This window comes from Centropristis striata, chromosome 4 (genome assembly GCF_030273125.1).
Source record: "Centropristis striata isolate RG_2023a ecotype Rhode Island chromosome 4, C.striata_1.0, whole genome shotgun sequence".
NCBI classification, from domain to species: domain Eukaryota; kingdom Metazoa; phylum Chordata; class Actinopteri; order Perciformes; family Serranidae; genus Centropristis; species Centropristis striata.
This window is the reverse complement of record NC_081520.1, coordinates 40,551,310-40,574,718: the sequence shown is the minus strand read 5'-3', so window position 1 is coordinate 40,574,718 and position 23,409 is coordinate 40,551,310. Positions and strand designations below refer to the sequence as shown.

The 23,409-nt window shown below is 34.0% G+C and overlaps 1 protein-coding gene across 1 annotated transcript; it reads right to left on the bottom strand.

The window, feature by feature from the left end:
* Positions 1 to 7,798: 7,798 nt before the first annotated feature.
* On the bottom strand, positions 7,799 to 17,896 carry ppm1na (protein phosphatase, Mg2+/Mn2+ dependent, 1Na (putative)). The gene is made up of 6 exons (XM_059331538.1): positions 17,491 to 17,896; positions 15,453 to 16,024; positions 11,525 to 11,642; positions 10,574 to 10,688; positions 10,431 to 10,494; positions 7,799 to 7,970 (listed from the first exon to the last, which is right to left on the bottom strand). The coding sequence occupies exons 1-6, from the start codon at positions 17,894 to 17,896 to the stop codon at positions 7,938 to 7,940; spliced, it is 1,308 nt and encodes a 435-aa protein (XP_059187521.1). The 3' UTR covers positions 7,799 to 7,937.
* Between the last annotated feature and the right edge of the window lie 5,513 nt (positions 17,897 to 23,409).

Sequence of the window (23,409 nt, the reverse complement as noted above, 5' to 3'; positions counted from 1 at the left end):
AAGACACAAAATTATTTTTTTTTAAAGACACAAAATTACCAAAAAAAGACACTAAATTATTTTTTAAAAAAGACACAAAATGACAAAAAAAGACACAAAAGTACAAAAAGACAGAAAATGACAGAAAAAAACTTAATTGCTTAAGAAAGACACAAAATTATTTTTAAAAAAGACACAGAATTATTTAAAAAAAAAGACAAAATTACCAAAGAAAGACACAAAATTATTTAAAAAAGACACAAAATGACCAAAAAAAGACACAAAATTATTTTTAAAAAAGACACAAAATGACCAAAAAAGACACAAAAGTACAAAAAGACAGAAAATGACAGAAAAAAACTAAATTACTTTAAAAAAAAGACACAAAATGACCAATAAAGACACAAAATTATTTAAAAAAAAAGACCAAAAAAAGACACAATGATTAAAAAAAAAAAGACACAAAATTACCAAAAAAAGACACAAAATTACCAAAAAAAGACAAAATTATTTTAAAAAAGACACAGAATTATTTAAAAAAAGACAAAATTACCAAAGAAAGACACAAAATTATTTAAAAAAAAGACAAAATTACCAAAAAAAGACACAAAATTACCAAAAAAAGACACAAAATTATTTTAAGAAAGACACAAAATTACCAAAAAAAAGACACAAAATTACATTCCATAACATTTCCACTTCTTCCGGTAACAACAACACAGCAGATAATAAACGCTCCGGTATCAGCTGCCTTTGTTTTTGTTAACGTCGTCATAGAAACATGTATACAACAAACATGTGTATATATATATATATATATATATATATATATATATATATATATATATATGTATGTATATATATATATGTGTATATATATATATATATGTGTGTGTGTATGTATGTATGTATGTATGTATGTATATATATATGTGTATATATATATATATGTATGTATATATATATATATATATATGTATATAAATATACAAAAAAAACTGTTATTGTTGGTGAGTCTCATTATTTAAATCAGTGTATTTGTATCTTCCAAATATACTTAAATGAGATGTTTAAACAAGCTAAAATAAAGATTTTGAATGCTTGAATATCATCTTTGCCATTTGTTTATGTGCTAATTTGCCCCTCTGATTAAACACTGGCCCCTGCTTGGCCCCCACAGTAAAACTGGTCTAGAACCGCCACTGAAACACAGTCAGTCATTACTCACATCGTCTGTCTGAGGTTTTTAGGTCCTTTTCTTCTCTTCTACCTCTTCTTCCTCTTTATCTTTGTCCACAAGTGTTCCAGGCTGAGCAGAGCCGTCCCCAGATGAATATTTGAGTGATCTGACTTGTCAGGAGTGAGGAGGTGAGAAGCACTCGCTGGCCAATAAACGCTCGGCTCGGCCAATTCATACCGAGGTGCTGAGCCTCGCCACACCCTCGCAACACATTGTGAAGAACACATGCCAGAAGAAAGGCCTCACATGTGGTAGTTTGACTTGAACTAGCCTGCTTTTATTTCTATGTTTGGTTTGTGCAGCACACTTTTATTTGAATGCGTCAATGAGAAATGTAAACTTTCTAGTGTTCTATTATTTGTCTTTTTTTAACTGAAAAATAGCTGAAATCATTGATAGAAATTAACCCATTGAAGCCTGGAAAGCGTTTACGTCGTTTTGTAGTATTTGTATAAGCTCTCAAATACTTTTTGAATTTCATTTCTATCTGCTACAGAGGCTGAAAAATCTATTATTTAGTAGAAGAGTTGACACTTATTTTCCCAGAATTTTTCCAGAATTTCCAGAGAATTAGAGGCTTATTTTAAAATCGCCCAGCGGTTTTTCAGGCCTCAATGGGTTAAATAAAAACTATTTGATAGTCAATGAATTGTTTGAGTAATTTTTCAAGTGAAAAACATAAATTAGCTGGTTGCATTTTTTTCCCTTTTAGATTAGATTAGATTAGATTAAATTTGACTTTATTAATCCCACAATGGGGAAATTTCTTTGTTACAGCCGCAAAATTTCACACAATTTTTAAGATAAGATAAAAAAACAATCTAAGAAAAGACATTTAACAATATACAAAATATACAATAATAATAATAAGACACAAAATGACCAAAAAAAGACACAAAATTATTTAAAAAAAAGACACAAAATTACCAAAAAAAGACACAAAATTATTTTTTTAAAAAGACACAAAATTACCAAAAAAGACACAAAATTATTTAAAAAAGGCACAAAATTACCAAAAAAAGACACAAAATTACCAAAAAAGATACAAAATTATTTTAAAAAAAGACACAAAATTACCAAAAAAAGATACAAAATTATTTTAAAAAAAGACACAAAATTACCAAAAAAAGACACAAAATTATTTTAAAAAAGACACAAAAATACCAAAAAAGACACAAAATTATTTTTAAAAAAAGACACAAAATTACCAAAAAAAGACGCAAAATTATTTTTAAAAAAGACACAAAATTACCAAAAAAAGACACAAAATTACATTCCATAACATTTCCACTTCTTCCGGTAACACAGCAAATTTCTTTGTTACAGCTGCAAAATTTCACGCAATTTTTAAGATAAGATAAAAAAACAATCTAAGAAAAGACATTTAACAATATACAAAATATACAATAATATAAATGATATACTATATACAATTTAGTGCAAATTAAGTGAAGAATGTGCAGATTATATGCAAAAATGTTCAGATTGTGCTGGTGTTGTACAGTCTTATGGCAGCTGGAATGAATGACCTTTATATACTCGAATCACTAAAGATGGTTGTATTGAAGCGCCACAATGACTTTTGGCCATTTTTTTTCAGTATTTTCTTGTCAAGCTAAAACAATTAGTTGACTAATCGATCAGCAGAAAAATAATTGGCAACTATTTTGACAATAAATACGTTTTTGAAGACTTTTTTTTTGCAAAAATGGCAAAAACAAAACGTGTTTTCAGCCTCAGAAATATGGACTTTGCCTTTTCATTACCTTACCATTACTTTATATAATATGAAACTGAATATCTTTGAATTTTGGACTGACAAACAATACATTTGAGATATTTAATGCATTAAAAACACACCCGAGATCAGACGAGATCGGGCGTGATCAGGGTGGAATAAAGCTTGGAAACAATCAAATACACCAAAATTAAGAGCATGTTTATTAACAGCAGAACAAAGTTTAGAGATGGAAAGACTAACTTTTAGAAATAGGGAACAAATACATATTTGGAATAAGTTATACTGTAAAGAAAGGCTGGTAAAAACAGTGGAAATATTTAATCAAATTAAGGAGATGAACACATGAATACATGCACCAACCCTTATTTTCTCATTAGTCCATTTTAGTATATCTTAGTATTTTTATTTATTTATTTATTTTTTGTGTTGTTTGTTTGTTGTTTATTCCTTTTCTTGGAGATCCTCATTTGGGGAATACCAGTTTGTCTTGTATATATGTTTGTCTGTTTACCCTATGTTTTGTTATTTACTTTGTGAATATACACTACTGGTCAAAAGTTTTAGAACACACCAACTTTTCCAGAATTTGATTGAAAATGATGCAGTTTAATGTCTCAGTGTACTCTGAAATTAATGCACATTTGCAACATTTAAAATTCTTTATTGAGCATGATAGTGTTTTGAAAGTAAAAAAGATTCAAAATCACATTTTATGTTGGACTAAAGGACTAAAAAAAAGACAGAAAATGACCAAAAAAAGACACAAAATGACCAATAAAAGACACAAAATGACAAAAAAAGACACAAAATGACTAAAAAAAGACACAAAATGACAAAAAAAGACACAAAATGACTAAAAAAAGACACAAAATGACTAAAAAAGACACCAAAAGACACAAAATGACTAAAAACAGGACACAAAATGACCAAGAAAAGACACAAAATGACTTACAAAGACACAAAATGACCAAAAAAAGACACAAAATGACCAAAAAAAGACACCAAAAGACACAAAATGACTAAAAAAAGACACAAAATGACTCACAAAGACACGAAAAGAATAAAAAAAATGGACAAAATAGCCCAAGACTCCATAGAGTTAAGTTGTTAACCCATTTCTTGTTCCTTGAAAAAGGCCTACTTGTATAATTCAAATTTTCCAGTTTTGGTTAAGCTTACCTTTTTTTATTTACCTCTGGCAGTTCACCACTTACCTTTGTACCCTTTCAAGCTGTTCATTTGACTTGAACTGCTTGAATTTCAATAAAAAAAATGGAAAAATGTGGGGTGTTCTAAAACTTTTGACCGGTAGTGTATACATTGAAAAAAAAGAGGGAAAAAAAATGCAAGGTACGATATTGTTAAGAAAACGAAATGACTGATTATGTTTGTGAAAGTAAGAAGCCTTGCAATAAAGTATTAAAAAACACACCCACAGCAGTAATAAATAAATAATTGTACAGCATAAATGTATGCTAATGGAACACACTATACTATCCAGGATTTCTGTTTCCTGCTCGAGAAGAACTTTTAGATCACAATGTCACATCACACAGCCTCTCTAAAGAAGAAGGGGGATCCACGTTTAATGACGTATGTGTGCTAATTCCTGGGAACATCTTATCCTCTTTACCCTCCTCCCTCCCTCCATCTCTCTCTCCTGCGTTCTTTCTCCTTTGTGTCTCTCCTTTTGGCTTTCTTCTCTTATGGCACACGTTTATGTTGTTGCTATAACACGTCATTGCTAATCATGTCTCCCTCACTCCCTGACAGCGTTGTGCAAACTAATTATTTACTGAGAGATCCTGCGCTGCCTCACGAGACTCTCTGATACACATGGAGTCCACGTGTGGAGAAAAAAAAACATTTCACCTCTTTTTTTACATTACGAATACAAAATTTCACATGAGCCAAACTTGTCTGTCAAAAAGGGGCAACATATTTGAAAAATATATGTAATACATGTAATATAAAATAATGTTGGTAGCCAGTAAAAAAGCTACTAAAGAGGAGTGGATTGCAATTGTGAAAGAAATTTATGACATGGAAAAATCAACTTTTTCCTTGAACTTGTGCATGGACAAATTAATATACTTATATATAATATAATTATATACTTATATACTTATATTTATACGTTCTGGAGGAAATGGACAGCTCATCTTGAACAGGAGACAGTTAATAACAACTAATAATGTGCTCTGTTTCATTTTTTTGTTTTTTTTGTTGTTGCTTGAGTACAGCGCCCCCTACTGTCCTATTCGATGTGCTCTCACAGTGTTGTTGGGCACTAGTGTGAGAATGTTTTTGTCCTGTTTTGATATGAAGGATGACCCTGGACCTACCTCTTGAAATATACACTTTGTTATTATGTTGTTACAATGATTCCTCTCTCCCCGTGTAATAATACATATATATATATATATATATATATATATATATATACACTACCGGTCAAAAGTTTTAGAACACCCCAATTTTTCCATTTTTTATTGAAATTCAAGCAGTTCAAGTCAAATGAACAGCTTGAAAGGGTACAAAGGTAAGTTGTGAACTGCCAGAGGTAAATAAAAAAAGGTAAGCTTAACCAAAACTGGAAAATAATGTACATTTCAGAATTATACAAGTAGGCCTTTTTCAGGGAACAAGAAATGGGTTAACAACTTAACTCTATGGAGTCTTGGGCTATTTTGTCATTTTTTAAAATTCTTTTCATGTCTTTGTAAGTCATTTTGTGTCTTTTTTTAGTCATTTTGTGTCTTTTGGTGTCTTTTTTTGTAATTTTATGGCTTTTGGTTTTTTTTTTTTGTCATTTTGTGTCTTTTTTTGGTCATTTTGTGTCTTTTTTTAGTCCTTTAGTCCAACATAAAATGTGATTTTGAATCTTTTTTTTACTTTCAAAACACTATGATGCTCAATAAAGAATTTTAAATGTTGCAAATGTGCATTAATTTCAGAGTACACTGAGACATTAAACTGCATCATTTTCAATTAAATTCTGGAAAAATTGTGGTGTTCTAAAACTTTTGACCGGTAGTGTATATATATATATATATACGTATGTATATTTTTCCATCTGTGCCTTTTTTTCCTTGTTCTTTTTCTTTATTTCTTTCTAAGTATACTGTAAAATGAATGACTTCATAAAAATAAAACTTAAAAAAAAGGGGCAACATTTTTGTTTTGTTTTTTCACTATGATGCGTTTTCATTTTTTTTTTAAACTATGACATTCAAAACACATTAGTAGCCTGATGGAACCATGACAATTTAAAAAAATGATTTGAATGTTTTATATTTTGTTAGAGGCATACATGCACACAATGTCATCCTGCAACTGTTTGCAGCTTTTCAAATGATCCATGCAGTAGTTTTAACTGTCCAAAAGGGGCGAAAATGCAATGTTTTCATGTTGTTTTTACTCTGATATCCAAAACATGTTAAAAAAAAATGTGTGTATGTGTTATTAATACATGCAAAAGCAGTCAGGGAAAAAACTGCTGTGTTCAAGGTGGAAATAAAGACTTTTTCATTCTATTACACAAAGGTGACTTAATTGTGTTTCATGGAAATTCGGAACAAGAATCCACATATGGACATGACTTTTCTCTAAAGGTACATCATATCAAAAGATGATGCTTAGTTTTTATTCTAATTAGGTTCCAATAAGCCCAAATAGCAAAGAGAAATAAAAAATGCATGTGAAAAAACAGCTTGGGCCTCTAGAGGTTAATACAAGTTTTTTTTATTAACCCTCCTATTATGTTGCAGGTCAAATTGATCCATTTCAAAGTTTTTAAAGTATTTTATTTATGTAAAATACATTTTTTTTTTTTAAATCAATGTTAGGTAAAACCATTGTATTTATTATGTAGGCCTTTTCAATGTTCATTAAAAAAAGTTTTAACATGATTTTTTTGTTTTTTGTTTATTGGGATTTTTTTTAATTTCTGACACTTTTGTATAATTAAACATGCCCCGGGTCAAATTAACCTACAAACATTATTGCTGTTCCTGAGAAGCGAACATAACAGGAGGGTTAAAGAGTGCAATTCTTTCTTAGTTTTTTTGTGTGTGATTTACTTTAGAACAGGGGTGGGTAATTAATTTTCCCAAGGGGCCACATGACCAATACCACAAAGGTTACGGGGGCCGGACCAGAACTAAATTCTGCTCAGTATTAATAAATACAGTAAATTATCTGGTTTTGAGCTGCTATTGATAACAATACATGTTATGATAAGACTGTTAATGTGGAGTAAATCAAATATATATATATGTACATATTCTAGGCGTTTTACAATGTTGTGATGCTTTTATTTTGAAAAGGTGCTGTCCAGTGTGAAACGGGTGCTTTAATTTTGAAAGGTAGTGACAGGAAGTAACAGGTGGAACGGTTAAATGAAAAAACGAACGGTAAATAATAGCGAGTGCGTAGTAATTCATATAAAGTTGATATAAGGTATGAAAAGGCTTCTATAGTGGCTGGCTGACAGGACACAAGGTTTGTTAAAGTTTATTTTATTCTGTCATATATATTTGTGGCTATATTTGTTAACTCTTAACTAGGTTAACTAGGTTACTAGGTGTTTAATAGGTGTTTTTGACAAGGTACCTCGGTAACTCGGGTAACTTGTACGTAAATCGCCTTCAAAATAAAAGCACTGCGGTTGTATTGATTTCTAATTTCTGGGTAACACAATCATATACATGTGCAGATAATGCAAGTGTCTTCCCTCATACTGTGTGGATAAATATTAAATTCTTCATGTAAATAAACAATTCTAGAAATTATAATGCCAATATTACAAAAACAAACAACACAGTGGTATTTTATTTACTTTTGTTTTTAATCAGCTGTAATACTCAAAAAGAATAAATTACATGAAAACCCGTCGTTAGTTTTTAATTCTCATCTAAAAATGTCTCTCGTTGCCATGGTGAAGCTGAGGATGATGATGATTACACGGTAACAGCTTTAGTTCGAGTCCTCCTCCGATCCCTCGATGTCCTGAAACGTCACAACAAATTATGTTATCAACACTGTGACATTGCAGACAGACTTTGTTTTCCAGGATACTTACAGAAAGTAAGTAAACTGAGTTTTAAAAGTTTTAAAACTGAAAGTCATGCCTCAAAAACTCAAATTCTCATTGAAATACTTGCAAATCCCAAATTTCAACCCTAGAGAATATTGGAGGATATTACATACAAAATAATATTTTGAGAAAAAAAGTTTACGAGATTAAAGTGGCAAATCTACGAGAAAAAAATGTGCAGATTTATGAGACTTAAAGTGGTGAATCTGGGAGAAAAAAAATGCTTTTTTTCCCACTTTTTTCTCTTAAATCTGCGACCTTTTTGCCTGTAGATTTGCCACTTTAATCTAGTAAATTTGCAACATTTTTCTCGAAATATTACCTGAAGTTACCAAAAATAGTTCTTTGCCTGATAAAGGGTTAAAAAAAAAAATACGGGCCCGGGGGAGGGGGGTAATATTTTGAGAAAAAAGTTACATATTTATGATTAAAAAAAAATCTCAAATTAATGGTAAAAAAGTTACAAATTTAAGAGTAAAAAAATCTCAAATTAATGGTAAAAAAGTTACAAATTTAAGAGAAAAAAAATCTCAAATTAATGGTAAAAAAATTTACGAGATTAAAAGAGATTTGAGATTTAAAGTGGTGAATCTGCAAGAAAAAAGTTGGGTTTTTTTTTCACTTTTTTTCTCGTAAATCTGCGACTTTTTTTTAAATATTTAGTGTAGTTTTTACCAATTTTGTCATTATTCCTAATTAATATTAAACTGTTGTATAAAACAAGATATTAAAGTTATATTTCACCCCCAAAATGATCATTTCTATATCTATAACTCACGCCGTGTTAGCATGAATTTATGAAGAAAACTTCTCACGCGTACCTCCACAGCAAACAGAGAATCCAAAAACTTGATGAATCTCAGTTCGCTTGAGTAATTAATATACAAAAGTCAATTTTGGGGGTGAAGTATTCCTTTAAGTCACATTGGGTTCAAGGACATTTTACTGAAGACTTTTATCCTTAAAGGATGTGTTCTATAAGTGGACCACATAGAACACAATTCTGATGTTTAAAAAAAAAAAAATACTACCCCTAAATGTCAAAGATCTGTGATGTCACATAAACGTTACAATGGGCGTTTATGGTATTTATGTTTATTATATTTCTTATTTTAAAATAGATACATTTTCTGCTTACAGAGACACAAATTTGCCTTTTCATTTTGCATCTCCATAACATTTATCAAAATTGTGACTTTTATTTGTTCAAGAAATATGGTCAGAACTAGTTAAATGCAACATAGGACACAACTATTAATGGATTAGAATTGTTAAATAGGTTTAAACTTAAAACAAAAAATACGCTTTTTAAAATTAACTACTTTTACACATTTCTGTTTCCAGTCACACAGTATACGTCACTTAGGGATTTAATGAGTTAATGTGAAGCATAAAGCTGAATATGGGAGATTAAAGAAGATTTAAAGTGTTTGTTACACGGGTGTCACCATGGGTTCTTATTGGTTAAAATGTATGGAGGCATGTTATGTATTTATGTTATTTCTGAAAAACCCAATAAATATAATTTTCACCAAAAAATAAAAAATAAAAATAATCACAGCCTTAGAAAACTGTGTAAATTAGGGACATTAGTGTGAGATAAGAGCTGAGTGTCTTTTAATTGCCTTTTTCTCTAACAGCATCATGATCTAACACAGTGGTGGTTCTACACAGGGGCCTCCAGGGGCCACTGCCCCTGTGAAGAAGCCTTTGGCCCCTGCTGTGGCCCCTGTGTCAAATTAATAATAAAATGATCAAATTATAACGATGAACAATGGAACAATTCTTGCCTTTTTTTTGTTCAAACAATATCTCATTGTACACAAAAGGAACCCAGAATGTGAACATTGTTATAATAGTTTATTACTTGGGCTATTTTGTCCATTTTTGAATCCTTTTCATGTCTTTACGTGTCTTTTTCGGTCATTTGTGTCTTTTTATGTCTTTTTTGGTCATTTTGTGTCTGTTGTTGTGTCTTTTTTTAGTTATTTTGTATCTTTTTTTGTTATTTTGTGTCTTTTTTTGTCATTTTGTATCTTTTTTTGGTCTGCTTTGTTTCTACTGCACTTTCAAAATAAAAAAAAGTGATTGTGCACAAAAATGAGAAATGTCATTGTCTTACAAAAAAAAAAAAACTGTTATTCTTGGTGAGTCTCATTATTTAAATCAATGTATTTGCATCTTCCAAAAATGTCCTTAAATGAGATGTTAAAATAAGCTAAAATAAAGATTTTGAATACTTAAATATCATCTTTGCCATTTGTTAATGTGCTAATGTGCCCCTCTGATTAAACACTGGCCCCTCCTTGGCCCCCACAGTAAAACTGGTCTAGAACCGCCACTGTTCTAACATGATGTGACTCATGTCTTACCATGGGCTCCTGAGATCTGATTGTCATGATGTGTTTCTGATATGAAGAGATGATGCACTCTCGCCTGCAAAGAGAAACGTTGTGTTCAAAATGATTTCTGATTTCCCCATGTGTTTAGTTTGTTTGTTTTAGCTCAGATTTACTTGCTGGTGATGCCTCCTCCTGGTGGGAGCCCTGGCATCTCTTCTGCAGCCAGGAATTTGATCACGTGCAAAAGGTCAGGGTCCTCCTCTTTGGACCTCATAATCTGGATACATTCTGTGAAGGGACATAGTCAGAGTCAGCAAACGGTACCTTAGAGCAATAGTTCTCAACCTTTTTGAGTCGCGACCATCAATTTATTAAGCATGTTGTCTGTGACCCCCGCTCACTGAACAGAATCTCACACACACAGTTCAGATCACCCAAAAAAGAAACAAAATGACAAAAAAAAAGACACAAAATGACAAAAAAAAGACACAAAATGACTAAAAAAAGGAAACAAAATTACAGAAAAAGACACAAATTGACCACAAAATGACCAAAAAAGACACAAAATGACCAAAAAAAGACACAAAATGACCCAAAAAGAAACAAAATGACCCCAAAAAAGAAACAAAATGACCCAAAAAAGAAACAATATGACCAAAAAAAGACACAAAATGACCAGAAAAGACACAAGTGACCAAAAAAAGACACAAAATGACCCAAAAAAGAAACAAAATGACCAGAAAAGACACAAAATGACCAAAAAAAGACAGAAAATGACCCAAAAAAGAAACAAAATGACCAGAAAAAGACACCAAATGACCAGAAAAGACACAAAATGACCAAAAAAAGACACAAAATGACAAAAAAAAAAAGACAAAATGACCCAAAAAAACCCCACAAAAAGACCAAAAAAAGACATTAAATGACCAAAAAGACAAAAACACATTAACACATGAACACTTTAACACAGTGGAGACAGAGCTGACTTCCAAAATGATTTGGCGACCCCCAGAAATCATCTCGCAACCCCAATTGGGGTCCCGACCCCAAGGTTGAGAGTAGCTGCCTTAGAGTGTGAAGTGTTTATTGTGGGGGCTTAAAGTGACTCTTAAACAACGAATCACCTTCCACTTTCGTGTCGATGTGCTGCTCCAGCTCGGCCTCCTTCTGCAGAGCCTCCTGTGACACCTGGGGGGCGCCGGGGAAGCAGATGATGATGATGCTCATGTTATCCAGGCTGCCCTGCAGAGGGAGACAGAAATATCAGCTTGTAAGATTTTTTTTAAATATAATGAGCCTATAAATTGGGCATTATTGTGCAGTATGTTTAACTGTGCAAATATATGCAACATTTTGATTCTCTCCACCTCAACTAGGTTAATGCTGCTTTTAAAACCCATTTCTATTATATATTATAATCTAGCATTCTGCCAAATCTGAAGTCAATTTTACTGATAAATAGACTTTACCCCTTTGATGCATAACATGGGTCAAAAATGACCCACATTAATTTCCTTCATGTTATTTAATGCTTGCTGTGTGTTTCTGTGTTCTATCTTTTGATATCAACTTATTGTATGATTGAATATATCTTGTTTTTTGATAACAGATCATTATTTAAATTTTGCCCCTCATACTTTATGAAGAAAGTTTTTGTATTATTACATAGATAACTACTATACATACTGATCAGTAGCAACATGAAGTATAGTTATCCCAAACTACAAACTCACTGCAGGTTTATAACCTGTTGGTGATGACATCAGAGGCTCAGTGTGTACTGGAACATGCAGTCTTTCAACAGTTATGGTGCTGTAAGCCTTTTTAGTTGAAATAAATAGCAGGCCATGTTAAAGCCTCTGAGCCGTGTTTGTTTGTGTGTGTGTGTGTGTGTGTGTGTGTGTGAGGAGCGTTAACTCTCACATTCAGTGCTAATCCGAGCCATGTGTACCATTTCTAACCTCCTCTGCCCACGGATGCGGTAACACAGCTATTTATAGGGCGGGCTAAGGGCTCGACAGACATTCAGTTACTAACAAGCATTAAGAGGACCTGCAGGACTTGCATAACCGCATCACGTCACAGTCTCGTCACAGGGACGCTGCCCTCAGCGTACACCTGCTGGCTCCTTAATGGAAAGCTTTCCACTCATGAATCTACCTGCTGCAACACGACAGAAACAGCCAATCAGCTGAGTTCTGTTGAGCTGAGACTACAGAGTGATGCTGATGCTGTGCATGTACACTAGTGTTTAGTAATGAAGTAGATTAGTTGAATGCTTAAATTAAATTTTGCAATCTGATCTGTGCTTTGAGTAAATATGTACTTGTACATGTACTTAAAAAATCAAGATTTTAACCAAGACGCTGTTCCAGCTGCTTTGTGGAAACATAAATTATATAATAACCACAGGGCATTTTCCATCTTTATCAGTTCAGGATATTAACCTTTAATAGGGCACTCATTGAAATACTTGCAAATTCCAAATTTCAACCCTAGAGAATATTGGAGGATATTACATACTGCCATAATGTGTAAAAAAAAACATACGGACCCGGGGGATGGGGGTAATATTTAGAGCAAAAAATGTACAAGATAGAGGCAAATCTATGAGAAAAAAGGCAGATTTATGAGATTTAAAGTGGTGAATCTGCAAGAAAAAAATTGCTTTTTTCCCCCACTTTTTTCTCGTAAATCTGTGACTTTTTTTCTTGTAGATTTGCCACTTTAATCGAGTAAATTTGCAACTTTTTTCTCGAAATATTACCTGAAGTTACCAAATACGGTTCTTCGCCCGATAAAGGGTTAAGGGCAGATTTATACAGAGCTCATAATAATTCATATCGAAGTTTCAGAAAAAATGTAGAAGGGTTTTATTATTATTATTATTCACCCTCTGTCATGGACGGGGCTGAACCTCAGTGCTTTTATGATACTGACCTTCAGGTATTTATTTTGATTAATAAGTGATTAATAATAAGTTAATTTGATTAGTTCTCAGGATGGGAATCACAATATATTTAAACCACATCATCTCAGTGCAATTTTAAATATTTTACGATATACTGAGTATTTTTTGACAATATATATTGCATTATTTTCTGATTTATAACCTTTTTTTGTCAGAAAACTCCCCCACACACACAAAAGAAATTGTCCCTTTCTGTTTTTTTTATATATAAGACATAGTTTTTAGTCTGTAAATCTTACTTCAATTACTTAAATCGTAGCAAAATCAGACTGACCACCACTGTCAGAAAAAAACTCAAGTGACCTGAGCAAGCAATCAGTTTTATTATTCTAGTAACAAAAAGTTTAATTTATATTTAACATATTAATTTTTTTTAAATTGGTGTCTGTGTATCGATACAAAATTGTGGAGAAATCAGTTTTGTCCCACCCCTAGATAGTCCCTGGTTTGAATTCAATTTTAAATAATTTAAAATGTTGGCAAAATTTGAGAACTCTTCTTCTTCTGTAAAATTTTGGATTTTTTCAAGAAACATATCTCAACAATCCCAGTATAAAGTCCATTTTTTAGCAGCTCTGGAGCTTTTCATCATATCAGGGTGTTGATGGGTTTCCTCAAATATTGTTTCCGAGGTGAGGAATAAACTTTCAGTCTCAATGTTTATACTTTGTTACATTTATACCTCCGTATAGAAATGTATAATTGTGCTATTGGCATTGAGGTTAAGGTATTAAATCAACAGTCGTGGTCATGGACAAAGCTGATTTTGATGTCTATGGTACTATCTTCTTCCTCACTTTTTTCTATAAAACTTTAGCAAATATATTCCAATCTGGTTTTAATTCCAGTGATCCTTCCTTCCTGGTGCAATGAGTGAATATAAAAGCTAATTTTGCATTTGCTTTCTCATTCAGTCATTAACCCTTTATCAGGCGAAGAACCGTATTTGGTAACTTTAGCAGATATCCAAAATAAAAATATTTTGAGAAAAAAGTTGCAAATTTACTATATTAAAGTGGCATATCTACAAGAAAAAAAGTCGCAGATTTAAGAGATTTATAGTAGCAAATCTGCGTGGAAAAAAAGTCACAGATTTATGAGAAAGGAGCAACTTTTCTCGCACATTCACCACTCTAAATCTCGTAAATCTGCGACTTTTTTTCGCACAGATTTGCCACTTAAAATCACGTTTATGAGATTAAAGTGGCAAATTTACGACAAAAAAAAGGCGCAGATTTATGAGATTTAAAGTGGTGAATCTGGGAGAAAAAAAATTGCTTTTTTCCCACTTTTTTTCTCGTAAATCTGCGACTTTTTTCATGCAGATTTGCCACTTTAAATCTCGTAAATCTGCGACTTTTTTCTCCCAGATTTGCCACTTAAAATCACGTTTATGAGATTAAAGTGGCAAATTTACGAGAAAAAAATGCGCAGATTTATGAGATTTAAAGTGGTGAATCTGGTAGGAAAAAAAAATGCTTTTTTCCCACTTTTTTTCTCGTAAATCTGCGACTTTTTTCATGCAGATTTGCCACTTTAAATCTCTTAAATCTGCGACTTTTTTTCTTGTAGATTTGCCACTTTAATCTAGTTAATTTGCAATTTTTTTCTCGAAATATTACCTGAAGTTACCAAATATAGTTCTTCGCCTGATAAAGGGTTAAACAGACAAAATGTATCTGTCACTTCCAGAATCTTTCATCACATTCCTATATTTTCTTTTCCTATTGTTTCATGCACCTTGTCTGCAGTGTGCTGTTGTTGTGTTAAAGGGTTAAATAAGAATTTACTGCTTTGTGTTTCTTCATTTTGAAAGAAAAACACCTGTAATCTACCCCAGACAAAAATATTTATTAGTTATTTTAATATAAAACCTGAGATTAGACATGATATAGCTGGTTAACCAACTGATTTAGTTGTTCAAATGTCAACTGATATCTGAGAAATTTGAGGACTTCTTTTATTTCAAAGTTTATTTATGTATTATATATAGTGAGTCTTTCATCACATTCCTATATTTCCTTTTCCTGTTGTTTCATGCACCTTGTCTGCAGTGTGCTGTTGTTGTGAGGACGTCTCACCTTATAGAGACAGAGGTCGATGACTTGGGTGCAGATCTCCCTGAGGTCATCACACACCAGCAGACGGCTGCGCACAAAGGCACACAGTTCCTCGTTCCCGATGGCGTCCCACACGCCGTCACACGCCAGAATCAGGAACTCGTCTTCTGGCGTCCTCTCCAGCTCGGACACCTCTGGCTCCGGGGACACGAGCTGCTCCGTCTGCGGCCTCCAGTCCACCTCCTTGAAGTCAAAGTCCCCCAGCGCTCTGGAGACGGCCAGCGAGCCGTTGACCCTCTGCAGGGTCACGGAGCCTCCGGCGTTCTGGATGCGCTCCTTCTCTCTGGGGTTGAACGGCTTGTGGTCCTCCGTGTAGAAGACCACCTGGCCGTTGTGGCAGAGCAGCGTACGGGAGTCCCCGCAGTTGATGAAGTAAATGTAGCGAGGTGAAATCATGACCGCTGCTGCGGTGGATCCACTGCGGTCCCAGTTGTCCTCACGAGTCAACTTGTGCATGTGGCGATCGATGTCCAGGAAGCCTTCACGGACCGCTTCCTTCACCTGCTCGGGGTCCTCGTTGGCTTTGACCCCACCTGTGGGAAACGAACAGGAAAGATAGATAGTTAGATTCACACTGACACTGCCATGTTTGTTTAGAGGTCAACAAACTCTACACTGCAAAAAAAGAAAAGTTGGGTGAACTCAAAATTTCAAGGCAACAAACTTCGATAAAATTTTAAGTTGGACAATTAAACTAAATATTTTAAGTTTTGTTTTTGAGTTTGCTCAACTCTGAATTCAGATTTTTGTCAACTCAACTGTAAGTTGTACTAACTTATAATTTTACATTGTAATAACTTTTAATCCTTACTTCTGCTAACTTCTGCAATGTGCTGAATTGGCACGATTGTAACGCCGCTATGAAATGTCAGCCAATGTTACGACCACAATTTAGAGTTAGCATTGATACGCTAATGGCTACTCTTGTTGCTGTAACAAGCAGCGGCGCTAGCATCAGTTAGCCGCTAGCATCAGTTAGCCGCTAGCATCAGTTAGCCGCTAGCTTTCACTAATGACCGAATTTCAACTCTTTTGACAACAAAGAAATAAGAGTTATCAGAACTATTGTCCCTTGTTGTGAACCCCAACTTAAAGATATAAGTAACAACAACTCACCAACTTGTTTTTGAGCAGACAACTGGCTTCCTTCGTTGTGCTAACTTACATTATTGCCCTAAATGTCAATAATTTATATTTCCAAGTTTTACCAACTGAAATCACTGTTTTAGGCCAAAAAATACAAGTTGGCTTTTTTGCAGTGCAGAGCCACTGCCTGAAGACATCATCTGTGTTATTGTATTTTAATAACATGGCCATATTTTTAGCTGAGACCTAGAAAGCCAAAACATGTCAACCAAGAGTTTCAAACTAAGGATTATAATCCGTCATGTAATTATGATTCTTAATTTTCTTTCATATGGCTGAAAAATCAGTTCACACAGGTTCATCTCTGAACCTTACTTTGCTCAACGCTGTAAAAAAAAAAAAAATAGCACAATATCTATAAGTCTTGTTTGATTTCCAAGGTAATCTTAGCCTGAATTGTTTTAGCTTTTATTACTCTGCTCTGAATTTGCTACTCTCATTGACTTTATGCTCCTAAAACAGGTATTTTTTAGGCTTAAAGAGCTGCAGAGAATAATCAAAAAATAGATTTGTTGTCAACTATTATATATTGATTCATCAGTTTGAGTAATATTAAAAGAAAAACATGCAAAAATTATTTGATTTCAGCAGTTTAAATGGAAATATTTTCTAGTTTCTTAACTCCTTTATGTCAGTAAACTGAATATCTTTGAGTTGTGGAAAAAACAAGACATTTGTGGACGTTATCTCGGGCTTTGGGAAACACGGATTGACATTTACCACCATTTTCATACACCAAAAAGCTAATCAACTGATCGGGAAATGCTGTCAGTTTTAGTTTAAATGGTGACTTTGTTAGCCAAAGTTAGCAACTTTGTTAACCAAATCCTATTAGTCACTAATTGTGCTCTACCTGTTGCCAGGATGTGGTCCATCAGGTTTCTGGAGCAGTACTGAGCCACTGTGGTGCCCGCATGTCCATCAAAAACAGCAAAGTAGCCCCACTCTGTCAGCTCTCCTCCCAGCTGGGGTCTGCAGGTGTGGGCGTCCTCCATCTGAGCCCTCCAGCCCTGCATGCTCGCCACCGCGTAGTTCATCCCCAAGTCAGAACCCCCCTCTGAAACATGCTTCTCCAGGATGGGCCGGTCCAGGTACGGGCTCGGCATCGAGTCGTCCTCCTCCGAATCGTCCTCCCCTTCGAACCCGGTCTCCCTGGGCCCCCCTTTGAAGAAGAAGGTGACCATCTTTTCTGTCTCTTTGACCAACTGGCGGAGAAAGGAGGGCACCTCCACGTTGCTGGCGCGCCTGGCCGTCTTCATGACTCCCCGGAGCCGGTGCTCGAGCTTCCTGCTGGACTTGGCAGCCGCCCGTCTCTTCCTGGTGCCCCTCCCCCGGCCTTGTGTTTTCCGCAGCAGGTCCAGCGCAACTTTAAGCTGGGGCACCTCAGCCAGGTAAACAGAAAGTGATCTCAAACAAGAGTAATCCTGTTAAATGAAAGACTCTGGTGGTTTTCTGTTCAAAGTAAGAGGCCCATGCTTGCATCTCTGTGGGTTCAGTCTGAGAGTCCTTCTTCTGTGAGCATCAGGTGTCCTCTCCCCTCTCTGGCTCTCAGTTTATGTCTTCTTCTTCTTTTCTCCAACTGTCCTGCATCAGCCTTGCTCTTCCATTGGCCTGTCTATTTCTGTTGACTGATCCCTCTGCTCTGCCCCCACCTACTCTCTCTTTCTGTTTACTGCGGCTGGATAATCACCTGGCCTTTAAGGCAGCCCAGGTGACCTATGTCTGCACACATGCATGGATTATGAGCATTACATGTTACAACAACACAGAGGGATCCATAATCAGGCCTGCCTGTCTGCAAGCAGTTGGGTTTTATGTCCAAAACAAGACACTTTTTATTCCAAATAACTTGGCGATTTGTCTCAGCATGTATTTTGAGTTTCAAGGGTAATTAGTTTAAGTTAATTGTTCACCTTGGAAACAGCTGTTGCCAAATCAACCTTGCGTCAAGGTCTGTTTATTAGCTTTTCTGGAGCTTTTAATCATGTCACATGATCTTCATTAGCAAAGTGAGTTTTCCTTGTTTGACTGGTGTTGACAAGGTAAAAAATTAGGGCTCCTTTTGATTTTGTTGATCAATTAACGGATCTGTAAAAATACGTTTTCTGCACCACTAAAAATTAGATGCACTCATAGGTTTCTTAGAAATAGTCATTCAGCATAAAAAGTGACCAATTAGCATAAAAAGTGATCAATTAGTCAACTAATCGACTAAGAGGGGGGATCACTATATATATAATACATAAATAAACTTTGAAATACAAGAAGTCCTCAAATTTCTCAGATATCAATTGACATTTGAACAACTAAATCAGTTGGTTAACCAGCTATATTATGTCTAATCTCAGGTTTTATGTTAAAATAACTAATAAATATTTTTGTCTGGGGTAGATTACAGGTGTTTTTCTTTCAAAATGAAGAAACACAAAGCAGTAAATTCTTATTTAACCCTTTATCAGCCAAAAAACTATATTTGGTAACTTCAGGTAATATTTTGAGAAAAAAGTTGAAAATTTACTAGATTAAAGTGGCAAATCTGCGCGAAAAAAGTCGCAGATTTACGAGAAAAAAGTGTGGGGGAAAAAAACTTTTTTCTTCCAGATTCACCACTTTAAATCTCATAAATCTGTGCATTTTTTTCTCGTAGATTTGCCACTTTAACCTCGTAAACTTTTTTCTCAAAATATTATTTCGTATGTTTTTTACACATTCTGGCAGTATGTAATATCCTCCAATATTCTCTAGGGTTGAAATTTGGAATTGGCAAGTATTTCAATGAGGGTTAAAGTGGTGAATCTGGGAGAAAAAAGTTGCTTTATCCCCACTTTTTTCTCGTAAATCTGCGACTTTTTTCACACATATTTGCCACTTTAAATCTCTTAAATCTGCGACTTTTTTTCTTGTAGATTTGCCACTTTAATCTAGTAAATTTGCAACATTCTTCTCGAAATATTACCTGAAGTTACCAAATATAGTTCTTTGCCTGATAATGGGTTAAATACAATTTCAAAAGAATAAAATGAAAGATAAAAACCATGCCGAAATGGAATAAAATTGAATAATTTTAAACTTAAAAGTTACAGTGCAGTCCTTTCTCCAAGTGAAATGAAATTGACACACCCAACCTTTCCATTTGTGACTTCCTGGCTCCCTGAGTGACGCCTGTTTGTCTTGATCTCATTAACCGCTGTGTATTTGGAGCTCCTGACCTGGTTTACATGTAGGAACATTTCAGGTTTCGACTATATGTGTGATACTTTATTCTTGTATCAGCTGTTGTTGGGCCGTGTTGGCAGTCTTTCAAGTTACAGTTAATAAAAGCTTTTATTTAGACTGAGGACGCAGGCAGCAAACTGGATAACACAGCAGGGAGGAGAGCATTTTTTTAACATGTTAAATTAAATGTGACACTTCAACAATGATATAGCTTAGTCGTTTCCAACCTTTTTCCTTTTTTTTCCCCCCTTTTCTATCATTGAGTAAACTGACTAAGTGCCATATTTTATGGATATTTCGTGTTGTAGTCAATACAGCAATAAAAGTACAGAACAACAGTGAATGGTGAACACAATTACTGACTGAAGTATGTGGAAAAATTAACGATTTCAATGCATTTTGAGCATTGATTTCCTGTGAATACTGCATCAGAAGTGAGTTTTCCTGTTATTTTTGGGAATTTCTCAAACAATTTTTAGACAACTTTTTAAACGTTTAGCAATTGTTCTGTTGTCTCTGATTGTTTTAACTGCATACTTTTTTTGACAAATGTTTTTATTGTCAATTATAATACAAATAGACAAAACAGAACAACACACATTAATTAGTACAAGTCACTTGAAGACATTACAAATATAGATATATTCGTGGTATGTTTTGCTGTTGTGGTAACTGACTGTTTCTCATCATGGCTTTAAGGAAAGGAAAGGAATATATAATATATATATATATATATATATATATATATATATATATATATAGTATATATATGTATATTTATCTAATTTTTTTATCGCAAAGTGAGAGCAAATGTTCAGTCAAAGCCAAATATGACATGTCACAAGTAGTTTTATTGAAACTGTTTATTTAAGTGAACATAAATAAGGTAGAACAACAGGAGTACAAAAATCAAAGCTCCAAAAAAAAAATATCTTAAATAAAAAAGCCTATGAAATAAAATAGGCCAATCTTTCCAATCTTTTTCTGAAATAAATATATTTATATGCACATTATATGGTTTATAGAAGCAAAATGAAAAGGAGTCAAAAACCGCGAGAGAGAAAAAAAAAAAAAAGCCCCAAACTCCAAAGGGTTTTTTTTTTTTTTTTTTTTGTAAATTCTTGTCAGAAAAGCCAAATTATATTGACCATGATTTCATATGTAAAAGCAACAAAGGGTGCAACATGGTGAATACTTTTTATAGGCATTGTATAAAAATCTAAGCAAAGAGGATACACACACACATTCTCATATTATATTCTCTATTACTCTTATTTATATGCAGTCTATGGATCCAAACAGTGTGGAGCAGCATGAGTCACAGCTACTCACTGCTGCCCTCTACCTCTCACTACTGCACAGGCCTCACTTACCTTTAGAAATAAGCTTTTACTGTAGTTGTGTCTGTACATTATTTATACTGCAGCTTTTATGGTCATTTTTCTCTGTGGTTTGTTGATATAGTGTGACTTATTTGTGGAACACAGACATTTTGGTAACACTTTATATTAAGGTCCTTGTAATAACCATTAATTAACAAGTAATAAGGCCCTTGTAAGTCCTTACAAGATGCTTATTAACATTATTGTGTGTTTATAAGCTTATATAAGTGTTAATAATGGCATTACAAACACCCATGACCCACCCATTATGTCTTTGCCATGCCTTTATTAATCTTATTTTGTTTGCTTATTGATATTAAAATATACTTTATTGCTCATCTATTATAAGTTAACTATGCTTTTTGCAACTACCGGATCTAAAGTGAGAACAATGCCTTATTACTTGTTAATTAATGGTTATTAAGGACCTTATTATAAAGCATTACCGACATTTTTTATATGTGAAATTGGAATATGAATTTACTAAAACATAGCTAAGATGATAAACCCACTGTATGAACCTGCCCTGTCCATCTTTAAATTTACATTTACATCCCCACATTTTACATTTACATTTAGTCATTTAGCAGATGCTTTTATCCAAAGCGACTTACAGGAAGAATAAAAGTAAACAATGAAGGTATAGTAGTCTAGATGGAATTGTCCAAAAAGTGAAAGTGAGGAGCATTTATGGGTACAAGTCAGGAACCGGCCTACTTTACTTATTTCAAGGGTGCTGAATCCCCAAAAAATGTTTTTGAAAGTAGGCAATCAGAGATGAGGAAATTAAGTTTCTGGATCTATAGACTAGGGTCAAAGCGAGGATATAGTGGAGGCTCAGTGTCCTTTTATATATACATATATATATATATAAATGCAAAATACCAACTTTTAAGGTGAAATTAAGCATTATATTCAGACATAAATATTCAATCAATATCAGTTTTAAATGTTCCAGTTGGTATTTTGCATATATATATATATATATATAATATATATTTGCATATATATATATATATATATATATATATATACATAAAAAAGACACTGAGCCTCCACTATATTCTTGCTCTGACCCTAGACTATAGATCCAGAAACTTAATTTCCTCATCTTTGATTGCCTACTTACAAAAAAACTAAGGGGAAATGGTCCAATCACTGTGCAAGATGGGCAATTTGGTGGTTATTTGATACAAATTAGAATGTCAAAAACTCAAAATTTCGCTTGGGAACCATTTTTTTGGACTCAGCACCCTTGAAATATGTAAAGTAGGCCGGTTCCTGACTTGTACCCATAAATGCTCCTCACTTCTTATAGAAGGCCTTTTTTCTGAAATCCGTCTAGACCAGGGATTCCCAAAGTGTGGTGCGTGGACCCCTGGGGGTGCGTGAGCTGCTGCTAGATGGTGCGTGAGATGAAAAATGTAATGGCGGTCTGATAATGACACAATTACATTTCATTTTTGCATCTATTTTGGTCATTTTTGCATCTATTTTTTGGTTGTTTGGTAATTTTTACATGTATTTTTGGTCAAATTGTGTCTATTTTGATAATTTTGTGTCATCTTTGGACATTTTTGCATCTATTTTTGGTTGTTTTTGATCTTATAATGAAGCGTAGAAGAAGTTATCTTCTTGTTCTTGTATCATTTTTCCAGCCTGTGTTATGATGACTGGGTTGTGTTCACTCCACGCTCATTTAAATTTGCTGCAATTTTTGTTCAACGCAGCTCAAATATTATAACATTTTCTGATCTGCTTTCTGCCTCTGATCCTGAGCCTGTCATCACCCTCCACCTTTACTATGGCTATAAAAAATCTTATTGCATTTTGTTTTTTTTGAAGGTGTGGGGGATTGGGGGTGCGTCAACACAGTTGGGACATAGAAGCGGGTGCACGGCTGAAAAAGTTTGGGAACTGCTGGTCTAGACTATAGTGCAAAAAGAGCTATTAGTGCATCAATATGGTCTAGTGACAATTCTTTGAGGAGGAGAATTATGGTGTGGTGCTAGGAGAGAAGATGCTCTCTGAAGGTCTTCAGGACTTTTTTTAAAAGGTAGAGAGGGATGCTCATGTTATAAATAATTAATGACCTGTTACTCCTTCTCTTGCAGCCTGCAACCTATAAGATCCTGAGATGAAATCACATGACGAGGAGGAGAGAGAGACACACA